A 21340-nucleotide genomic window follows, 5' to 3' on the forward strand; every position below is an offset into this window, starting at 1 on the left:
AAAATACTGTCAGCAAGAAAACAAAACAAAGAAAAGAAAAACAAGAACAGAAAACATTGGCAGTGATGTGAGGAGAAAGGAACTCTTACATGCGATTGACAGTGATGTAAATTATTCTAGTCACCATGGAAATTATATAGGGGTCCTCATCAAATTAAAAGTAGATCTAGACACTGCTCCTCAGTGGATGACCCCCAGCCAAAGTCAGCTGATTATGCAGACAGCTGAACATCCATGCTTATTGCAGCGCAAGTCACAGCAGCTAAGTTACAGAATGAACTCCTGCTCCCGTCAATGGATGAACGGATAAAGAAAAGGTGGTGTGTAAGTATTATATAGTATTCAGCCATAAAGAAGAACAAATGCATGCCAATTGCAGGAACTGCGGATCACTATGTTCAGGGAAAATAAGATAGCCTCAGACAGACAAGTACTGTGTGCTTTTGCTCATATACAGAGTAAGTGGGGAAAGTAGAAGGGGAAGGAGTATTAGGGGTGGGGAGAGGAAAAGGAGGAGGGGCAGGAGGGAAGGGAGCGTAATAAAGGGGGACAAATATGATCAAGGCAAACTGCATGTGCCATGACAAGGTCATAATGAAGCAAAGTCTTTTGCATAATTAAAATATGTTGGTAAAAAGTTACCCCATAAATCTACCAGGTTGCTGTCATACTGGTGTCCTTTGTATATTTGCATTAAATGAATGCAAATGTATTTCAATAAACCTTGATATTTGATCCTTCTTCTTCATAGCCTGTTCAGTGAACATAGCATACACAAACAGCACAGGGTTTTAGAAGCGGAGACTTGTTAGCCCAGGCGGTCACCTTTAAGTTGTAGATCTCCTGGTTCACAGCTATGTAGTTATTGCTTATGTACAGCTCTATCAGGGTGAACGTCTTTTGTAAAGCACTCAGAGATGTGATCCTGTTGTTCTCGAGAGAAAGGGAGTGGAGATGCTGCATGTTGTCAAAAGTATGCTTCTCCAAGCCGGTGAGAAGGTTGTTGTTCATGCTGAGGCGGCTTAGTTTAGTCAGCCTGGCGATGCCTAGAACATCAGCAAAGTCAAGGAGCGGTTCAGACAGCAGGTTAGTGTCACACAGTACAAGCTAGCCACTGCCCCGGTGCTTCTGCTTGGGAATTTAAGCAACTTTAAGGCAATAAACCATCCCATCATTTCTTCCTCTGTGTTCCAGAAGGACACAGTCACAGTAGTACTGTCAGGAGATACCCAGAAGACCCCGAGGCAGGCCTTCCTGAAGTCTCTCTAGATAGCTTCCCCTTTGGATATTCTGTCCTTAGCGTTACTGAGTTACTTGAGATTCGCTGGTTCTTACCAAGCCTCTACCTCACCTTCTATTTTGGAGATGCAATTGCCGTCTAGCGTGAGCTCCTCCAGGTTGACACAGGACTCCAAGCCTTCCATTTTGGAGAGATTGTTATTGCTGAATGATGCCCATTTCAAATTCTCCAATTTTTCTAGATTTGTGATTTCAAAGAGATGTTGTCCATCTAAATTTAAGGCAGTTATCTATACAATAATTCATATTACATGTTACTTCTGAATCTTGCAAACAAGTTCAAAATTATTAGATTTAAAACGCTAACAAAACAGTCCACATGTGACAGGGAAATGCTAGAATTCATTTAGGAACTGGAAACTCTTAGTTTACAAGAAAGTTGAAGCTTGAAAAGATTCTAATAGGAATATTCAGTGTGTTATGGACACAGTGATGTGGCAGTTGGGTTCCACTGCAGCTACTGGGACTTTGGTCCCCTTTGTGGACAGTCTTAGCTGCAGAGACACCTTGCCTCAGGGCACACACCTTTCCAGCTTGGTCCAGTTTTAGTCCTGGCTACCTCAGCCTCACTTGGTTCATTGTTAGTGGTAGATACAACAACCTGGTCATCTCACCTCACTTGGAACACACTTAAAGCATCATTCTGATTCAAGAACTTGGTACCACCAAGTCTGTCACTGAATCTGCACTGCAGCCCAAAATCAACATACATTACATGATAAAAATGTCATCAACATTCCCCATTTTCAAGAGTCTGATAAGCTTCATTGCTGACCTTCATGTCTGAACTAGAAAGGACTCTGATATGGTCAGGTGGCCTTATGAAGCAAGAAGCTGTTGGGGCTGTGACTCGTCCCTGGCTGAGGCCTGGATAACTCCCAATTCTCTTGCCAAAATTCCTGCTCCCTTGTCATTAAAATGTTGGCTTGATCTCTGTCTCTGAGCATTAAGTTGGCTAAAGCTGAGTCGAAAAATCCACTCTTCAGTTTGTTACTAACCTTTATCCTAAACCTCCAAATCCGTGATAACCACAGTTGAAGACGAGCTCCCTGTAACATTTATCTAGACTTGGTCCTAGCATTTCATGTTTTATACATGAAACACATACATACATGCAGTACACTTATTACCTTAAAAATGATAAATTGCCTTATATGTTCTCCTAACTTTATTGAAGAATAATTAACAATTAGAATGATAACTATTTTAAGGTATGTTATGATAAATATTTAAGCTATGTTATTTAATATGATAGCCATGCATTATATATTAAACACTGTGATTTCAATTAGATATGAAATCTAAATAGCCAATCTCATGAAGGCAGGGAGAAGACTGGTGGTTTCTGGGGATGAAGATGGGAGGCTGTGGGGGAAAGAGTGTAAGGGCACAAAGTTGCAACTTTTCAAGAAAAAACGAATTCCGAGGGCCTAAATTATCATATCACGACTACATGTAAACACAGTGCATTGTACACTTGACATTTGCAAACAAGGTCCATCTGAAGTCTTTGCTCCCACTTTACTTTATTCCTTAAATTTTTGTTCCTAGTCTGTTTGTGTTGATGCTGAATACAAAGAGCAGCTTAAATAAGATGATATAAGGTTTAGTAGAATAAACCGTTACCTTCAAGTACCAGTTCCCAGTTAGAGGGAAATGTGGTTCTAACTTTGAAATCTGTGTCAGAATTTTGGCGGAAGGCCAGATACTGAGCATCCGAGGTCTCTCCTCTTCGGAACTGGAATGCTGTAAGAGAGTTAACTAATAAAACAGAAAACATGGTGAATGAAGTAGGAGCACACTGGTGTGCATTTACATACAGCTAAGAAGTTCTGTTTCCCAGGGAAGATTAAGAACCCGATGAACGACTTTAAAACATTTCCTATCCCTTAAAACACCTTCCAAATCCAGATCAAGTTTGAACTTTCAGTTTTTGTTTCGCAAACGTCTTGAGGCACCTCCAAGACTGTTTGTACTCCTCAGTCCATCTCATGAGCTCTCGAGGCTGACTTGTGGTCTAGAACAGTACCACTGTCATGCAAGCTCTATTCCAAGCCCGTTCCTGGCCACTCTTGAGAAAGGGTCCCCATTGCAGCATTTCTGTCTACCATTCACTCGCTTTCTTCTCTTTGGTTCTGTTTGTCCATACACAACACATCATTAAGCCTTATATCGCTTGAACTGTTGGAAACCAACAGTGTGTATTCTGCTGTATTGCTCCTTTTCAACACACGAGATTCATCTCTGTTACACTATTTAGCTGGAGTTCATTTGCAGTTAGTAGCCTCCAAGTCCCCCTTTTCCCTTCCTCACTCTCCTTTCTAGACAAGGTCTCCTGTAGTCCAGCATGTCCTTGAACTTTCCAAGTAGTTTAAGATGACTTTGAACTTCTGATTCACCAGCCTCCACCTCCCAAGTGCTGGAGATACAGATGTGTACACCATGCCTGGTTTATGCGGGTGCTGAGGATTGAACCCAAGGCTTCTTGCATGTTAGGCAAGCATTTGAGTATTAACTGAGTTACATCGCTAGCTTTGTATAGCATTTTCTTACTGGCTCTGCTGACCATGAACACTGATGTTTTGTCTCAAGCTTTTGTTACTGAGAACACTGCCAAGGTGGTGATCCTTGTGCCCTTGTGCGTGGCTACTGTACATACATAAGGGTTTCTTCCGAGAATATGATCCCAAGCAAAACTGCTGGGATAGAGTGTGTGTGTGTGTGTGTGTGTGTGTGTGTGTGTGTGTGAGAGAGAGAGAGAGAGAGAGAGAGAGAGACAGAGAGAGAGAGAGAGAGAGAGAGAGAGAGAGAGAGGTAGGAAGTGAAGAGAGGGGTGGGGAGTCAAATAATTTGTCCAAAGTAATTGTAACAATTATAATTGCTATCTCATATTCTGACTGAAACCTAAAATTTTCCCCAATCTGAAAGATTAATTGGCAGATTATTGTGGTTTGAACCTTTATTTTTGAATATTGATATGGTAAAGCATCTTTTTCTAAATTAGTTGACTGTTTTGATATCCTACCCAGCAAAATGCCTTTTCAAACTCAAACCCCCTTTTTTCTCCCCCGCCCCATCAGTTGGTTCTGTGCATGTTCTGGATATTGATAGAGACTGTATTTTGGTACTTCTGCTGAAATCTCCTTCCCTGGCATCTGACCCGTCTGTTTCTCTTTCCTTCTAGCACCCTTTAAGAAAAGGTTGTGCCAGTTTTATTGAGAACAAACCCCATCTTTCATGGTTATGCCTGTTTTATTCCTTCTTTATGAATAACTTCTTAATCCATGGTCTCAAAAATAAATCATAAGTATATTTTCTTCTAAAACATTCTTGGTTTTGCCTTTTGCAGCGAAATTGTAATGTATTTATGCCCTAGCACTTTCTACTGAGTAGATGCTTTGGTCAGCAAAGGTGGGTGGGTCTGTTGTCTGTCAAGCTTTCCCAGAGGTCTGAGTTTCTACTGGTTCTTTGTTCTAACTTGTTGGTCTATCTTCTAATTCTGTGTTAATATCTTAAAAATTTTAGTACTCTTTGATTTCTATTGGGGAAAATCTTTTAAGTCTTTTTTCAATGCATTAATTAAATTTTATCAACAAAAGTTTTCTTTGCTTCATTTTGAGTAGATTCCAAACTAACTGTTGAGTTGTTTAAGGAATTCACATCAAGTTCCCCACAAAAAGTAGGCAAAAGAGCTAGAGCCTTTTTTGAATGGTGGAGATCAAGCCCAGGGTCTACCCCAAGCTGAGTAAACGTTCTGCCACTCATCCACACCCCCAACACCTGGAGGACAGGATTCTTTATCTGTAAAATGTAGGCATTTCTTTCCCTACAGGCTAACAGGTTCTGTTTTTTCCAGCCAGTTACACACAGTACTGATACTAAGTAGATATTGCGCTAAGTGCTTTCCCAAAGTCTTCTAAGCTTACTGAGCACACACATATTGTTTATTTTCATGCAGCTTCTAGAAAGTTCATGCGACCAGAAAATAGTTGTCCTGGAGATATTGGGGGGAGGGGAGTGGCATCTGGGGCTGTTCCAAGATGATTCAGAAAGCCTGCTGACATTTATATGGGATGTATGGTGGGGGTACATTGGGGCAAAAACATGGTAAGATCACTGTATGTTGATTTTTATTGATATGTTAGGAGAGAATGTCAAGCTTAATGAAAGAAAATAAGCACCAAAAGTATTATTTGTATGCTCCACCTAACACAAAGAACAGTAACCTACTGACTCCAACCTGAGTAATCTTTGTTCCATTAATGAACTTCAGAGCTTCTCTGGTTTCTTCTTCGGAGATGAAGATTCCGTCTAAGTGTGTAAGCGTCTTTAGTCTGCCAATAACACTCAGCCTCAATGTGGCTGGCTTGGGAAAAAATATCAAGAAGTTAATTTGCATAAAATATCACAGGTATTATGGCATGGGAAAGTAGCTCTTCCTTCTTTTCCATATAATTGAAAACTGTACATTTCTCTTCTTACTGCATACTTATAAACTTAGGACAATTTAATTTTTTAAATAATAGTTGGAAATAAATTCTGTAAGCATAAACCTGTCTGGATTTCAGGGTGTGGGTCTACTGCCCCGGGAGGGAAGTCCCAGGAGCTGTTGGAAAGGGGCTTGGTGAAAGGGTGATGGAAACCGTGGCGCCCGTTTCTGCTTATCGAGTAGACACTTGACCAGGGAGTTCCGCACTGGACTCAGCATGGACCTCCTGCCTTTGACGGCCAACTTGACTATGGGGAGTCAGTGACCATTCAAGAAGTCTTCATTGACCAAAGAAAAACATTGTTCAAATTTACTTAGCTTAAAAGAAGAATTTCAGTAATACGGTCCATTTAATGGAAATGATCATTTAGCTAATAGGTTTTAAAGAATAAGCATGATCTTACAAGTGCCATTTAGTTATTTATTCTTGAGATGGGGTCTCACTACTGAACATAAACTGGCCTTGAACTCACACTCCTCCTGCTTCTGCCTCTCAAGTGCAGTGTTTGGCTCTCTCTATATTTTAGAAGCAATGAAGAAGATCTTTAAAATTATAAATTTGGGCTCATTTAAAATACTTGGAGACAACCTTAAATGTATAATAATAATAATAATAATGTTCAAATTTCCTTTCTATGATAGAGAATGATTTTATAATTCAGGTTTATTAGGGGATATGATTGCTATATTTAAAAAGAGAATAAATAATAGAAATAGCAAACTAAACTTATATGTTTATTGTCCAGAGTTTGGGGCCCATTGTAAAATGCTGCTCCTTTTTTAACAGTGTGCTTCCCTCACCATGTTGGATCATTCTTGGCGCCTGCGTGTCACTGCAAAAGCATTCTAACATAGGAGTCCTTCCGGAGTTTGCAAACGGCTATGACATCAATCGCTCTTAGAGCAATAAAATGGCCAAACCGTCACAGGTTCCAAGAATTCTGTCATGACATCACTTTCGAGTCATTAGGTGACCACCCTACCCTCACTTATGAAGGACTTTAAAGGGAGCACAAGAAACCGGGGTGTCTTGCCTAGTTTCAGCTCCTGTCAGGCAACAAGGCAGGGAGAATGGCTCCGAAGGAGAGCGTCTGCCTTTCTAACGGTGCCTGTCACATACCTTCTGCCAGGGGTTGTGCTGGATGTCAAGGGTGAGGAGGCTGGTGGTGTGCTTGCACAGCACGTTGATCTCCTCGCACGTCTTCTTCAGCTGGTTCCAGCTCAGGTCTAAATGCTTCAGCTTCATCAGGCCTTGGAAGCCCTCCAGGGTTATCACGTGGTTGTGGCTAGCGTCCAAATACTCAAGGTTATACTGCGGCACATACAAACAGGAGTGTGTATTTACCAAGTGATTTTCTCTGCTTCTTCAAACACAGCACATGTCTTCTTACAGTGCCCACAGAAAACCCCCACAGGAGTCACACTGCCATGGGGTAACCATAAGTCTTTCTCAGTTCAGACTTTACTCTTGGAACATGAAAGACCTCAGAGCACATTATACACTCGGAGGAAGACAGATTGTAGGCCAGTTATTCAGTTAGATTATGGCTTTGACAATGGTGGATTACCATCAAGCATACACACAAAGCCAATCCTCCTTAGAGACTACAGCATAGGTTTCTTTCCCATCTCTCTGAACACAGAACCGCAGGGTCTTTTTTGCACAAGAGGTGGCAAACAGTGACTTGCAAGACAACTTGTTACCCACAAAAAACTATGTCTTTACACTCAGACTTCTGGTTATATTTTTGAAATGACTTCCCTCACAGAGTACATCCTTAGAGACATTTAATTTTATTCTATCCTTTTCTGTTTTTGAGGCGCATGGTTTTCTAAAGCTGGGCCTCATGGAATCGGCCCGTGATCCCTGCTGCTCAGGAGGGCAAAGCAGGAGGGTGAGTTCGAGTTCAAGGCCCATCTGCTCTACAGAAAGAATTCGAGGCTAACATGGGGACTTGCTGAAAACCTGTCTGGAATAAAAAGTAAAAAGGTGGTTTAGTGGTAGAGTGTTTACATAGCGTGTACAAGGCCCTAATCAATCCTCACCACCATATTAAGAAAATTACACAGTTTCAAATGATTGTCCAAAAATAAAATTAACACATTATTTATTTAAAATTTGAAAAAATAAAAAAATCAATAAAAGGAAGAAAACTGGAAAGCATTTTTAAGTCTATTGCTAGAAAAAACCTGAAAATTGGTTTTGCTATTTTCAAACATATACTTTCCTATCTTTTTGTATGCTTTTAGAATTTTCACATTTAATTATGTATTATCCAAAATTATTTTTCATAACTGCATACTTAGTGTGTGGATAGTTCTAATAATCCTAAACTCTACACTAAGATGTTTACATCTCTAACTGCTAGCAACAACGCAGCAGACAGCAGCAAGGACGACACTAATCTCTATGCTGCAAGTTCTGAGAACCGAAATTTCTCCAGGCAAACAACCGGGAACGATTCAGAAATCTCGGAAAGGGGCCCAGAACGTATAATGGCAAGATGAGATTTCACATGGGGGTGATATCATATTTTCTGCTATTCCAGACTGTGCACTGCCTTGGAAATAACGGCAAACTATTAGAAATAACTGGCTGCCAACAATAAAACACACTTTCCCTAAAACAGAAAAGCCAAACTATTATGGGAGCAAAGCACACTTGGTTGAGAGCACGACCAGGGGAGAGTGCAGGGAGACCATGTAGGGTGGATTCAGACAGGGGCTCAAGATGGAGGGGCTTTGGCTCTAGGTAGCTAGTCCCCTCTCTTTCTGTACGGGCTGCTTACAAGCAAGTTCTCCTTTAAGAGTGCTCTCCATCACACATTTGCATGGTTTATTTTAATGCATCTTCATTTTCTATAGTAAATAATGAAATAAATAATAAGGCCATCTGATTAACACAGCGACCACCTGTGCTGTACATTAGCTCCCCAGAACGTGTTTGCCTTATAACTGAGAGTTCTCTCCTTTGACCTCCATTTCCTCTCCCTCTAGGTTCCTCATCCTGCTTCTATGCATTTGATTTTGCGCTTACATTCCCAAAGGGCAACTCTTACCAAATGGTACACATCATCTAAGCAAGTGAATTCGTTAAAGCTAATGTTCAGTTTTCGAAGTCCGGTTAACTTGGAAAGATCTCTCAGTTTACTCAAGCTATTCCCGTGCAGATTCAGATTCTGAAGGAAAATAAAATGTAAATTAAAAAATAAAATACATGACTTTCTGAGACATAATCTAGGTGTTAGTATCTATTTTATTTAGAATAATTATCATTGCGTCTTGGTCTTTCGGCTAAGATCAAGTGTAGAATAATTAAATCATCTACAATAACGCAAAATGGGATTCCAGCTGTTCTGAATAACACCCAGAGGATGCTAAGACAGTGAGCATAATAATATGCTATGTGATGCTGAAAGCTAAAGATAGTTTATAACAGCACCAATGGGCCTGGTAGGTGACAACATGACTTGGTCTATCCTTGTTAACAATTAGCAAAAATTCTTTTTCATGAATAAATATTTTGATTACAGTATTTATTAGGGAGGATCTGCTTATCAGGTAGCAGGAGTGCAGTGGAGGCTCTCCTGACTGGAGACATCAGGCAGAAAACCTCACAGAAAAGAGATGGCAAGGGAGCACCTTGACTGAGCCACTGGGCCAAGGAAGAAAATCTGAGAGTCTTCAAACAGGGGACAGAATGTTAAAGAAGGAGATGAGAGGCCACCTAAGATCGAAGATGACCCAGATGGTCTCTGCTCGTCTCCTCCTCAGATACACAAAATGAACGTTATTACGGTTTTTTGTTTAGAAGTGCTGTGATGCTACAGGCTTCTCTGTCTTCAAAACCCAGTTATGAATGGTACCACGTAAAGAGGTATTTGTGGGTAGACTACAAAGTGGGAAAAAAAATGGCCCAAGGAAATACATGGAATAACTAACCGACCCCAGCAGTCACAGTGGCCTTGTGGAATAAACTCGGGTGTGTACCGTCAGCCACGGTCACGCACTGTAATCATCTTGTGCTGCAGAGACAACTGAGTTACTATCGGGGAGAAACAACTCAGTTTCTCAGAGTATTCTAAATTGACTGAATTGGGGAGAAAGCCTAGGTTGTGCAGACAATTCTGGAAATCCATGATAGTTCATACAGATGCTTGCCACAGTTGTATAGCCCAAATGGAATTCATCTTCTCTGTAAGGCTTACTTGGCTTAAGAGTTTCACTGTGTTTTGATTACCCTTTCCTTCTTTTCCATATAGATTTGACTATAGAACTATTTCTCAAGCCAGTTGTCCATACTTTCACCCATGCCAGTGCCTCCTACTAACTGAGTCCTCCTTGGACCATGGCTACAGTTCCTACTGGATCTTCACACCACATGCCTGACTGTGCCCTTAAGATCACCCCTAAGACACCAAAGTTAGGATCTTAGAAGTGAGATTCTGTTCCTTGAATTATAAAAACGTTCGAATTTGACTTTCAAAAGCCATCCTACAATATGGCTCTAACCTCCTTAGAGGTTTCCTGCCTTGGCTTCATGCATCTTCTTTGAATTCCAACACACACACACACACACACACATCTTCCCCCCTCACAACCCTGTATCTGAGTTAGACTGAAGTTCTCAGTGTTCCTGAAAGATATTAGCATCTTTCAAAATCACGTTTTCATTCTCTGTCTGAAGCTATAAACAAGTAGATTTCTCATGTTCTTAAGAAGGCCATGTCAAACTCGTCTTTATAAAGCTCGTCCAGGATTCCCGCCTTCCTACATTGTTTATATATATATTCATTAAAAGAAACTAACGTTGTTGAGGTGGGGAGAGCCATTTATTTATTTTCAATACTGTCCAGGTTAGGTTTTGTCAACTTAACACAAGCTAGAGTTCTCTGGAGGGAGGAACCTCAGATGGGAAAATGCCTCCAACACAGGCATTCCTCCAACATAGGCAAGTCTATGAAGTATTTTCTTGATGAATTATTGGTGTGGGTGGGTTCATCTCCCTTCCAGGCCAGGGGAGGCTGCCCTGGGTTGTTGGTTCTGGGTGGTCTAGAAGAGCAGGCTAAGCAAGCCATGGAGAGCAAGCCTATAAGCAGCATGCCTCCACGGCTTCTGCATCAGCTCCTGCCTCCAGGTTCCTGCTGTGACTTCCTTCATGATGGATGGTAAAGCCATAAGTGAAAATAAATCCCCTCCTCCTCAGGCTGCTTTTGGTCTGGGCATTTGTCAAAACAGCAGGAATGGAGCTAGAACAAGTAACTAACAGTTAATTCGCTGCTGTAGACATAACTAACTCTGAACAAATTACAGGTGAAAAAAAATGAACATAAGAGTCAAGTTTGCAACTGACAACTCTAATCTTAACACTTGATTGTCCATAAGAAATATAAAATTCAGTGTCATAGAATATGATATATGGGTATATTTGTATTTTATTTTTTGTAAATTTTGTTTTTTGATGTCATAATGACAGTAGTGCTTAAAAGGAAGAAATGCACTCTGAGTTTCTTTTATCTTACTGCCACATGCACAGCACAGAAAGACAGGGAAGGCAGACTGTCTAGGCTCCCTCACTGTGATAGTGAGGCTTGCTAGAGGCCCTAGAAACACTGGCTTTGCAGTGCAGTCCAATTTAAAGTGCAAAAGTCTACCCATGTTTATTCTAAGTGTCAATCAAAGCAGTCAAACAAATTTGAAGACGTCCCCAGCAGGCCAAGTGCTATGAAATCTTATTTGCTCCTCTCCTCTATTTTTATTTACAGCACCCACTTTCTGTGGGTGTTTTCCTGGTTTAAGTTTAGAGAATTCCATGCTGCAGGGCTCAGTCTAATGACACACATTCATCTTTTAGAGACATTTTATTACTTAACTTTATCATAAACATTTATGGCTTTTATGTTCTCAGTGTTGTACTTCAAAGTGTCTTTCTCAATGTGCTAACCAAGAAGAGCGCTTCTGTAACTACCATTCTGCGCTTCATGATGCCATGAAGCCCCCAACAGTAAAGATAATCAGCCAAGACAGGCTGACCACGTCTAGACTTAAATATTCAGCGAATGGTGACAACCCAGTTCCATGAACACAGTCTCGTAACACTTCGAAAGCTATGCCTTCTGAAATTAGTATTTTAGGAGATAGAACTGTCAAGTTCTCTGATTTTCAACTTTGCACTCTGCTGCTTTAGGATTTTCTTTTTGAACAATGGATCCAAAAATGTGGCACTGGAGTGATGTAATCAAGATCAAAGATCAAAGTTGTTTCTGCATCATTATCTGTATTTCAGCACGCATGGTACCCCTAGCTAGATAGTGCAATGTGGGAAAAATCCTAGTTTCTCAAGGTCCATCCGTTTACTGCTTCTACGGGTTCAAGCAAGCAACCCAGTGTCTCTGGTTTATGTATATGTGGATGCACTCACAAGCATGCACACACAAATGCACACATGCAAACACAAGCATTTTAAACTAGTAACTGAAGACCATCTCGTGTGTGCCCCATACTGTGCTGGGTATTGGTGGAGTTGATGGCAACCCTTGGAGTTCTAATGGGTTATTTAAGAAAAAGTGCCTGCCCTTTCCACAAGATACCTTTGTGTCTAGCTTTTAATTTTTTAAAAACGATAACACTGGTTTGGGTAGAAATTGTGTCAACAGCTTTAACTTGGTCAATAGCCAATAGACCAAGTTAAAGACTTTGGGACCATTTTAGAGTAATGGCAAAACATGTGAGGATTTTAAGTTGGAGTGTCTGAGGTGGGTGGAACTACATGATCAGATTTGCATTAGACGAGGCTGAGTGAAGCAGGCAAGGGGCCGGGGTTTTGCTGCACCTCCCGGAACCTCCTTCCTATTGATTTTTGAAAAAGGATGCTAGATGCTATGTCTATTTTATCTATCCATCCACTTAGGTATTTGTGTGTGTGAGCGCACACTGTGTTACACATGTGGCGGTCAGAAGACAACTTGCAGTAGGTTTAATCTTCGACGTGTGGGTCTGTAGATCAAGTCATTAGACTTGGTGGCAAGCACCTTACTGGCTGAGTCATCTCTCCTGCCCTGAATTTTATTTAAATGAAGGGAGGCTACCATCTCAAGTAGAGTTGACTCAATGTACAGATGTCACTGTAATCAGTAACTCAAATTCTGCTGACTCGTATGTAAAGACAAAGCTTTCCTATACCCATTGATTAATACTAGACACCGACTAGAAACTTTTTGTTTTTTCCTAAATCATTCAAAGCGAGATTGTTGATCATTCAGAATAAAACCACTTGCCATCTGGAAAGCTACTTCTAGTGGCTACTGAACACCCCAAAAATGGCTGAACTTAATTAAGACATGATATTGGTAGAAAATACACTCCAAAATTAAGACTTAATACTAATATGTCTCCTTAATGAATTTTAATAGTGATTGCATGTTGAAATATTTTATATATTTGGGTTAAACAAAATGTATCATTAAAATGAGTTTTGCCTTAACAAAGCTGTGGCAAAGCATTGGCAAACTTAAAATGACACATGCGGTTCTCACTCAGTGACTGCTGGAGAATACTGGTCTAGTCTACACACCGGAAGGGGGTTGGGCACTTTTCAATCAAGTTATGTGATTCCTGGCAACATCACAGGGTAACTTAGTAAATTTAGACTCCACATACTAGATTCAAACTTCAAATTCAATTTTCCTTTTTCCAATTTTTTTCTCGCAATACTCACCACAATATGGCTGTAAATGTTAGTCTTAGCAAGGGAAATTATCGTCTTATCATCCAAAGTAATGATTTTTGGGCGGGGTTTAATCCTGGGCTCCATCTTCATAACCTCATCATCAAATTTCAACTCCTGTGAGAATACTAATCCTTCAGAATATTTTTTGCCTTCTTCTAGAATAACAGTGTTTAATGTAGAAAATAAGGAGTGAACTTTGACCTAAAAAAATTTCAAATGTTGAAAATTCAGTTGCTTATTTGTTATTTCAAAAACCAAATAGGCTGTACAGAAAAGAATTGACTTTTGCAGTTATACTATAATATCCAGGATAATAAAAATCACTCTAATAAATAAATAAACATACAACAAGATTATGAGATAAGCATGGATGTGTCCATTCTCACCCATAAAGATTTCTTAAAACTGGAAAAGGGTAAATATGAAATAATTTATGACACAGAACACAAACATGGGTCTAGAAATGATCAGACATGAAGCAGAAGGGATGAACGTGGAAGGGAAGAGCAGAAATGTAACTTCCAAGCAGAAACATTTGCAGTGATAACATTTAAGAAATGTAATGTTTGGAATAAATAAGTAAATAAAACTTATTTTATTTACTCTCTCTGTAGTTATTGGGTAAGCAATTATAGCAAGAACTGTGAATGAGTAAGTAAGAGCTATGCAAACAAATGGACCTGACCCTAGAAGAAAGCAAAATAATTAAACGTAGTATATTTTTTAAACTTAGCAGAATTGGAATCTATAATAAAATAAGACACTATAGAAAATAGCATAAATACTTTAATAAATATATAAACAAATACTAAAATAAAAATACTTAATAAATATTAAAAAGCCAAATAACTATAACAGCAGATTAATTGTCAGCCTGGAAATCAGTACTGAGAAAAAAATTCCAGAGCAAAGAATTAAGAGGTGCAATATGAGAGAAAAATAGAAAGTCATATCTCCACATCTTTTAAACATGAATTCAGAGCCCTTTCCCCAGTGTGGATTTCAGAAGACTTAGCAGAGAACTGAAAAGAAACAATCAAAGGAACTAAGAGAAGAGAACTCTGCAGAAGTAGAGACAAAATCCAGCTAGTACAGAGCCCATCAGGCGCTCAACAGCAAGCACCGTGTCCTGCTGGCATTGTGTCTGGATCGCCCTCCCCTTGGCTTCTTTGCCATGTGAGTTAAATGAACTACTGCTTATTATTTGTCTGAGTTTCTGTGTGCTTGACTGGCAGAATCCCCTTATGAGAACAGTAAAAAATATAAAATGCCCAGAATTATATTTAGTACAACATATTAAAGGCAGAAGAAAGTATTCTCAATTTGAATGAAGCAAGCCATCATGTTTCTAGACAAGAAGATGATTCAAAATAATTGATTTAGGGTAGGGAAACAGTGCAGAGGGGAAGAGCATTTGCTGTGTAAGCACAAGAACCTGAGCTAGAATCCCCGGCACTCGTGTAAGAAGCCAAGCATGGCTGTGTGTGCCTGTAACCCCAGCACGGAGGGACTGAGGCTGGGCTATCCCAGCCAGTGGTGCCTAGCCAGTGGTGAGCGAGCTTCTGGTTCTGTGAGAGATCCTGTCTTAGAGCAACAAGGTTGCTCTTCTATTGATGAGACTTAATAGAAGACGCCTGATGATGACCTACGTTGACCCCGACATGCGCACACATTCATAAGCACACACCACACACATTTATTGCACAACCAAGACACTCACACACAAACACATACACACATTCATGCATACACACAAACACACACATATTACACAACCAACACACACAGACAACTAATACACACAAATATGTAATACACACTTGTGCACACACACAAATATACACATATCACACAACCAACACACACAGACAAACACATATACATACATTTATGCACACATATGACACAACCAACACACATATCACACAACTAACACACACAAACGTATACATACACATTTGTGCATACACACACAAACACACATATCACATAACCACACACACATACACACATACACACACAACCAGTTCATCTTAAATGAAGTTTCAGACTCACTACAATTTCAATCAAACCTTAAAACAGAGCTGATATAACTGATTTAGAGTTTGGGGAAAAAGTGGTCAAGAATTTTTTCAAAAGCTGTTTTTAATAGAAACTGATAAGCTAATTCTAGTTTTTCTGAGGAAACAAAATGTTCAAGAATAGATAAGAAAAGTTCTTAAAAGATGGGGCAAGAAAATATATCCTATGGCATTTTAAAACACATGATCAAGTTGTATTTAACCAAAACAGATGTGGTTAGAGTCCAAAGTGAGATAAATCAATCAATGGAACAGAGCAAAGGTTTAACATAGGTTCCTTAAATTTTAACATGGTTTTGATGAGAGGTAGAATTTCAAAACACATCAAAATGGACAATGAGTAGACAGTATCCACTTAAGAAAACAAATGCATTACTTCTTCAGATCACACAATTTAAGGCAATTTCTAGGTAACATTTGAAAAGCCAAAAGTTTTAAAATAAACTAAGTAAGCACTGAGGAAAGAGGGATTTTTTATAAGACCTTTGAAAAAGGATATAAAATTCAGAATCCACACTGGGGAAGATTAAGAGAACCGAAATGTGAGATATTCACAAATTGCAAATTAAAATGTTAACGTTTGGTAAAGTTAAAAGACAACAGAAACTATTTGCACTATAAAATAAAGCATCAATGTCCATAATATATAATTGTAAAAATCAGTATGGAAGCAACAGCCTCACAGAACTGATTCAAGAATTTAACAGGTGACTTGTAACAGTGCGAATAATTTCAAGCATGTGAAGTTTGAAATATTCTTCATTTTGCTTAAGAAAATGGAAAAAATAATAGTGCACCATCTTGGCAAGAATGCAAAAAACAAGGCCTGTCACACTCGGGGAAAACATGTAAAATAGTCAAACCTTTGTGGAGGAAATGGGGCAATGTCAAAAATTAAAATGTATATATCTGTTGACTTTCTATTTTTCTCAATAGCTCTCTCTTGCAATGAACTTCTATAGTCGTATAAAGATACGTAAATAATAAATTCACTCAAATATTTTAAATAGCTAAAACTACATATAACTTATATTTGTTATCACTAGAGGAGAATTTAAATCGGAGTATTACTGAATTGTATACAGCCACAGAAAGAAGAAATTGTACATCAATGAAACAAAGTATGTTTGCAGTGTATTGTGAAAATCAAGGCTTGGAGCTTTATTCTACTATCTTAGGCTGTGTGTGTTGTCATCTGTGTCAACAGAAAAGGATTGAAAATAAACTCACAAAACCATTAGGTGGATGCATTGGTAAAAGAAGGGGTGGGAGGTTAAGGAGGAGGTTTCTCATTTTTATTCTATAGGCATCTTTCCCAGTGATGCTATAACTGTACAATACTCCTATAATATGCTCACACAATGAAAGTATTCAGGCGTCATAATACCACGCTTTGAAAATTCAGTCCTTCACAGAACAGTCATTGTACACACACACACACACACACACGCACGCACGCACGCACGCACACACACACACAAGCATGAACAGGCATATATAATACAAGCTCAGCATAACATTACTGGATTCAACCCCCAGCTAAGAAATCTCTGTTTTAAATAAATGTGCAATGCATACCACTGTGATATACTCAAAATCAACGATGTACTCTGGCAAAACAAGGTCATGGTCAAAGACAAACCACTTGAACTGCCGGTAGCCGCAATTGCAATGTCTTTGTCCTATGATAGAATCTAGAGTAAAAAAAAAAAAATCAAGCAAGACAAACGTTCAGAATATAGCAAACCTTTATACTCCAGAACAGATGAAGAAGTAACAGCAAAACCTTACTACTAGTTTCCCGCAGTTATAAAATTGAGGGTGTTACAGGAATCCTCTGACCTCCTGACACGAAGGTCAGAATGATGGCAGCCTTCCTCCATAGTTGGTGCTTATGCTTAGAATCCTACCAGTGAATAAATGACCATGGAGTTTCGATAAATGTAGCACTCTGAGACCTTTATTAAAGGTTCTTTTTTATGATTTGAAAACTAATACCTACATACATTTGTATGAATACACTTGCACACACTCACACATAGAAACCTCCATCTGCATGGCTTCTGCAACCATGGGTTCAAAAGCTGCAGAGCAAAACTTTTTTTTTTTTTTAAGAAAAATGTCTGTAGTAAACATGTAGAGATTTTTTTCTAGTCATTTATTCCTGGAATGATAAATACAGCCATGATTTACAGCATTTCATTTATACTGTATTAGGTATTAAAGCAATATTGAGATGGTGTAATATCCAGGAAGACTGTGTAGGTGACATATACATACTATGCTATTTGATATGGGTTTGATAATCTATGAAGTTTGATATCTATAGGTAGTGTGTATATGTCTGTGTGCCTGTGTGTGTATGCATACTCTAGAACTAATTCTCCAAATACTGAAAGTTGAATGTGTAGGTGGGTAAACATACATACATACATACAACCCTCCCACAAATAATAATGAAAATTGGTGAAATAATCACACACATACATCTTATTGATGTGAGTAACAGAAAAACCATAGTATCCAGAGGTAGGTTTTCACTGAAAAGTTTATAGGTTTTGTTAGGTAGCGTTTAGACCATTAGCTCTGTTATAAACGGATGTGTTAAATAGAGATGTTTGTACTGAGAAGTATGAAACCACACATTTTTCTTTTTGGCAGACATACTTAGCAAATGTCTCTGAGGCATGAACACCGAGTTAACCATGGGATAGTTGGCTTTACTGATGGGCTCCTGTTCACGAGCCTGAACGCTCTGGCCGAGGAAAACCTTTGCAATGAGGATGGTGCCTAAACATGAAAACATAGACATCATTTAGCAAATATGACCTCAACAAATTTCCAATGTAATCTTTGTTGAACTCAAGCATGATTTAGCATTCTGTAAAGGCAGAGGCCATGACGATCTTGCTTGCTACTATGTAGTACACAGCACACAACTTGATTCAGATAGGAGCTAGGACATATCTGTTAAATAAATGAGTTGGTTATAAAAGGAGCATCGTGACTGCAGTGGACAAGGATGTAAGTGCTGGGCATGGTGGCTCACACAGTTAATTCCAGCACTAAGGAGACAGAGGCAGGACTCTCCCAACTGAGCCAAGCTTAGCTGCATACTGAATGGCAGCTACATACAGGTCACTGGGCTATAGAATGGGAAGAAATAAACAAATAAAACTATAAAGAAACTAGGTATGAACACATCGATTTAGCAATGCCTATGGTGTGTGTGTGTGTGTGTGTGTGTGTGTTCTCTCCTTTTATCACACAGGTTCCAGGGATTGAACTCATGTACCTGCTGAAACATCTTGTTTTCTCCTCCTCCTGAGATCTAAGGGTACTAAATACATATCTACTGAATGGAAGGGCATTTCTTTTCCCATGGATTTTTGAGATTCTTGAAATTTGCTGAATACTAAGAATTCCTACGAGTCAATAAAAGTTGAAAAATTTCTAATAATGTGAAAAATTTCTAATTTCACATAAATAAACGATTTTTCAATATTGCTTTTATGTATGTGTATATGTATGTGTCTGTGTGTGGGTTTGTACACATGAGTGCAGCATCTGTTCCAGAAGAAGGTGTTGGATTACATACAACGGGAGTTGCAAGGTGGTTATGAACCACCCAATGTGGATGCAGGACCTGAGCTCTGGTCCTCCGGCAGAGCAGTCACTAAGCCATCTCTCCAGCCCTGTTTCTTTCTTTTCACCATACACAGGATATAAAATGTAAATCAGGAGAAGCTGCTTTAGAAAATGCATTTTGGGAGTATTAAGTCACAGTGAAGATGAGGCTTTTCTAATAATGGAAATGAGAAGGAATGATTCCAAAGTATCAGAGTTTATTTCAAGTAAAGAGTCCTTGAGTTAGCAATCATATGGACTTTCTGATGACATTTATCTGCTTGAAGGACTGTAAATCACACACAGTTAACAGTTTGTAGTGAATTCCAGCGGAACTGTGGTCTGGGACCTGGGATGCTGTTCTCAAAGACTCAGTAAGTACATGAGTGCTGCTATACCAGTGCTTAAACCCAAGGCTTCAGGCATGCCAGGCGGGCATTCTACTCCCATGCTACACATCCTATCACAGCAGGTGCTCCTGCCTGAGCACAAAGCAAAGTTCTGTGTAGGTACCCAGGTTTCTCCCCCTTTTGTTCGTGGAGATTTGCAGGGCCGTTTTACCTCTGGCTGCCTGGCTCTTCTGCTCTTGCACTGGCCTGAGGGTTTAGCTTAGAAAGAACTTGGCCCTCTTTTGTTATGGTAATTCCACCTGTAAACAAGGTTCCAGCTGCAGGCCCTATACGCCTGCCATGCCTGCCTCCCACAGCTGCTTCTGGCCTTGGGCACCAGGCACCTGTCATCCTCTTCCACTGCTCCTGATGGGAGGGGGCTTTGCCCTTTTGCTCCATTGCCCCCTAGTATATATACCCGACTTGAGTTTAATAAAGTTGTCATTTACTCTTTGGTGAATGAGCAGGTCTCTTTATGTCTGTGTGCTTCAACCCTTAGGATATTAATCCATTCTCGTGGGCTTGGTTCGGGAAAGCGCGCACCTGTTCCGAGGTCTGGGTATTCACAGAAAAGTGCAGGCAACAGTTCTGCCTATCCAATGCTCAGCCAGTTTGGTGACTGAGGGATGAAAGAATATGCGGGGCCACTGGCAGTGGCATCAGAATTTGTCCCTACTGCTTGTACTGACTTTTTGGAACTCATTCTTTTTGGATGGATACCTTGCTCGGGCTGGATATAATGAAGGACCCCAACTTCATTGGGGTCACAGTTAAAACTGTGGTTTTAACTTTAACCACAGTTATAACGCTCTGCAAAGGTTTTCAGATAGCAAGCTCCATTAAAGGCCGGGATGCTGAGCAAATAACAGGCTTAATTAAGGGTCTCTGGAATCCAGTGCCTCTGAAATGCTGAGCAAAGACACCTGAGCAAAGACAGCCTTATCTGGCTGCGAGACAGGATGGATTGGTCATAGGAACAAAGAAAGAGAAGATTGCGAGGCCTGAGTCACGTAGAAAGCGAGGCTCATCACAAGTCAGGGGCTGTGCAAATCAGACATCGAGTCGCCAGCCAAGCTAGGAAGGCAGGAAGAGATAAGAAAAACAGGTAGCACAACCCCCTCCTTGGTATCCAGGTGGGTCTGGACAACCCCCTCCTTGGTATTTAGGTAAAAGGTCAAGAATGTGCCACTCAGCTTAGCCTTATTTGAACTGACCAATGAAATGAAAGCTTTTTTTTGCTTCTGTACCCGCGCTTTTGCTCTCCTATAAGAACCCCTCATCCCCAACCTGGAGGCGCGCAAGTCCCCGAGAGACTTTGTCGCCCGCAGGTACCTGTGTACCCCAAATAAACCTCTTGCTGCTTGCATCCGGCTGCGTGCTTTCGACTGATCTTTGGGCTTGGGGTCTCTCCCGAGGGAAGACGCCCAGCGGGGAGTCTTTCAATAATGGGGGAGAGCCTTGGTCCTCTTCAGACCCCTTCCTCTGGGGAGTGATGGGGGTGGGGAGAGAAGGCATGACAAGTGGGCCTTTTTTCCCAGCCTCTAAGTAAACTCTCTGATACGCGTCTTGCAAGTTGGTTCTTGTACTTACACTGTGTTGTAGGAATTTGGCAGTTTCTGTATCTGGGATAGACATAAGAATGAGTAACTGTTTCCTAGAAGTACTTTGACCTCGAGAATCACTGTGGTAAACAGTAAAGAATCCTTGTAGAAAACAGTGATTGTAT

At 40.0% G+C, this 21340-nt stretch overlaps 1 protein-coding gene across 5 annotated transcripts in view; it reads right to left on the reverse strand.

Annotated features, from left to right (window-relative positions):
• Positions 1–21340, reverse strand: part of Lrrc9 (leucine rich repeat containing 9) — an 88809-nt gene that overhangs the window by 42067 nt on the left and 25402 nt on the right. For all 5 annotated transcript variants that reach the window (XM_048415877.3, XM_048415878.3, XM_085697546.2 and 2 more), the window contains exons 14-22: positions 18266–18388; positions 17177–17292; positions 13506–13718; positions 8848–8967; positions 6909–7100; positions 5540–5665; positions 2926–3060; positions 1352–1529; positions 826–1046 (exon numbers count right to left, since the gene is read on the reverse strand). In XM_048415877.3, the coding sequence (XP_048271834.3) occupies positions 826–1046; positions 1352–1529; positions 2926–3060; positions 5540–5665; positions 6909–7100; positions 8848–8967; positions 13506–13718; positions 17177–17292; positions 18266–18388 (1424 nt within the window). The remainder of the gene's footprint in view (positions 1–825; positions 1047–1351; positions 1530–2925; positions 3061–5539; positions 5666–6908; positions 7101–8847; positions 8968–13505; positions 13719–17176; positions 17293–18265; positions 18389–21340) is intronic.

The sequence above is a fragment of the Myodes glareolus genome, chromosome 11, assembly GCF_982192425.1.
Source record: "Myodes glareolus chromosome 11, mMyoGla1.1, whole genome shotgun sequence".
Classification (NCBI taxonomy): Eukaryota; Metazoa; Chordata; class Mammalia; order Rodentia; family Cricetidae; genus Myodes; species Myodes glareolus.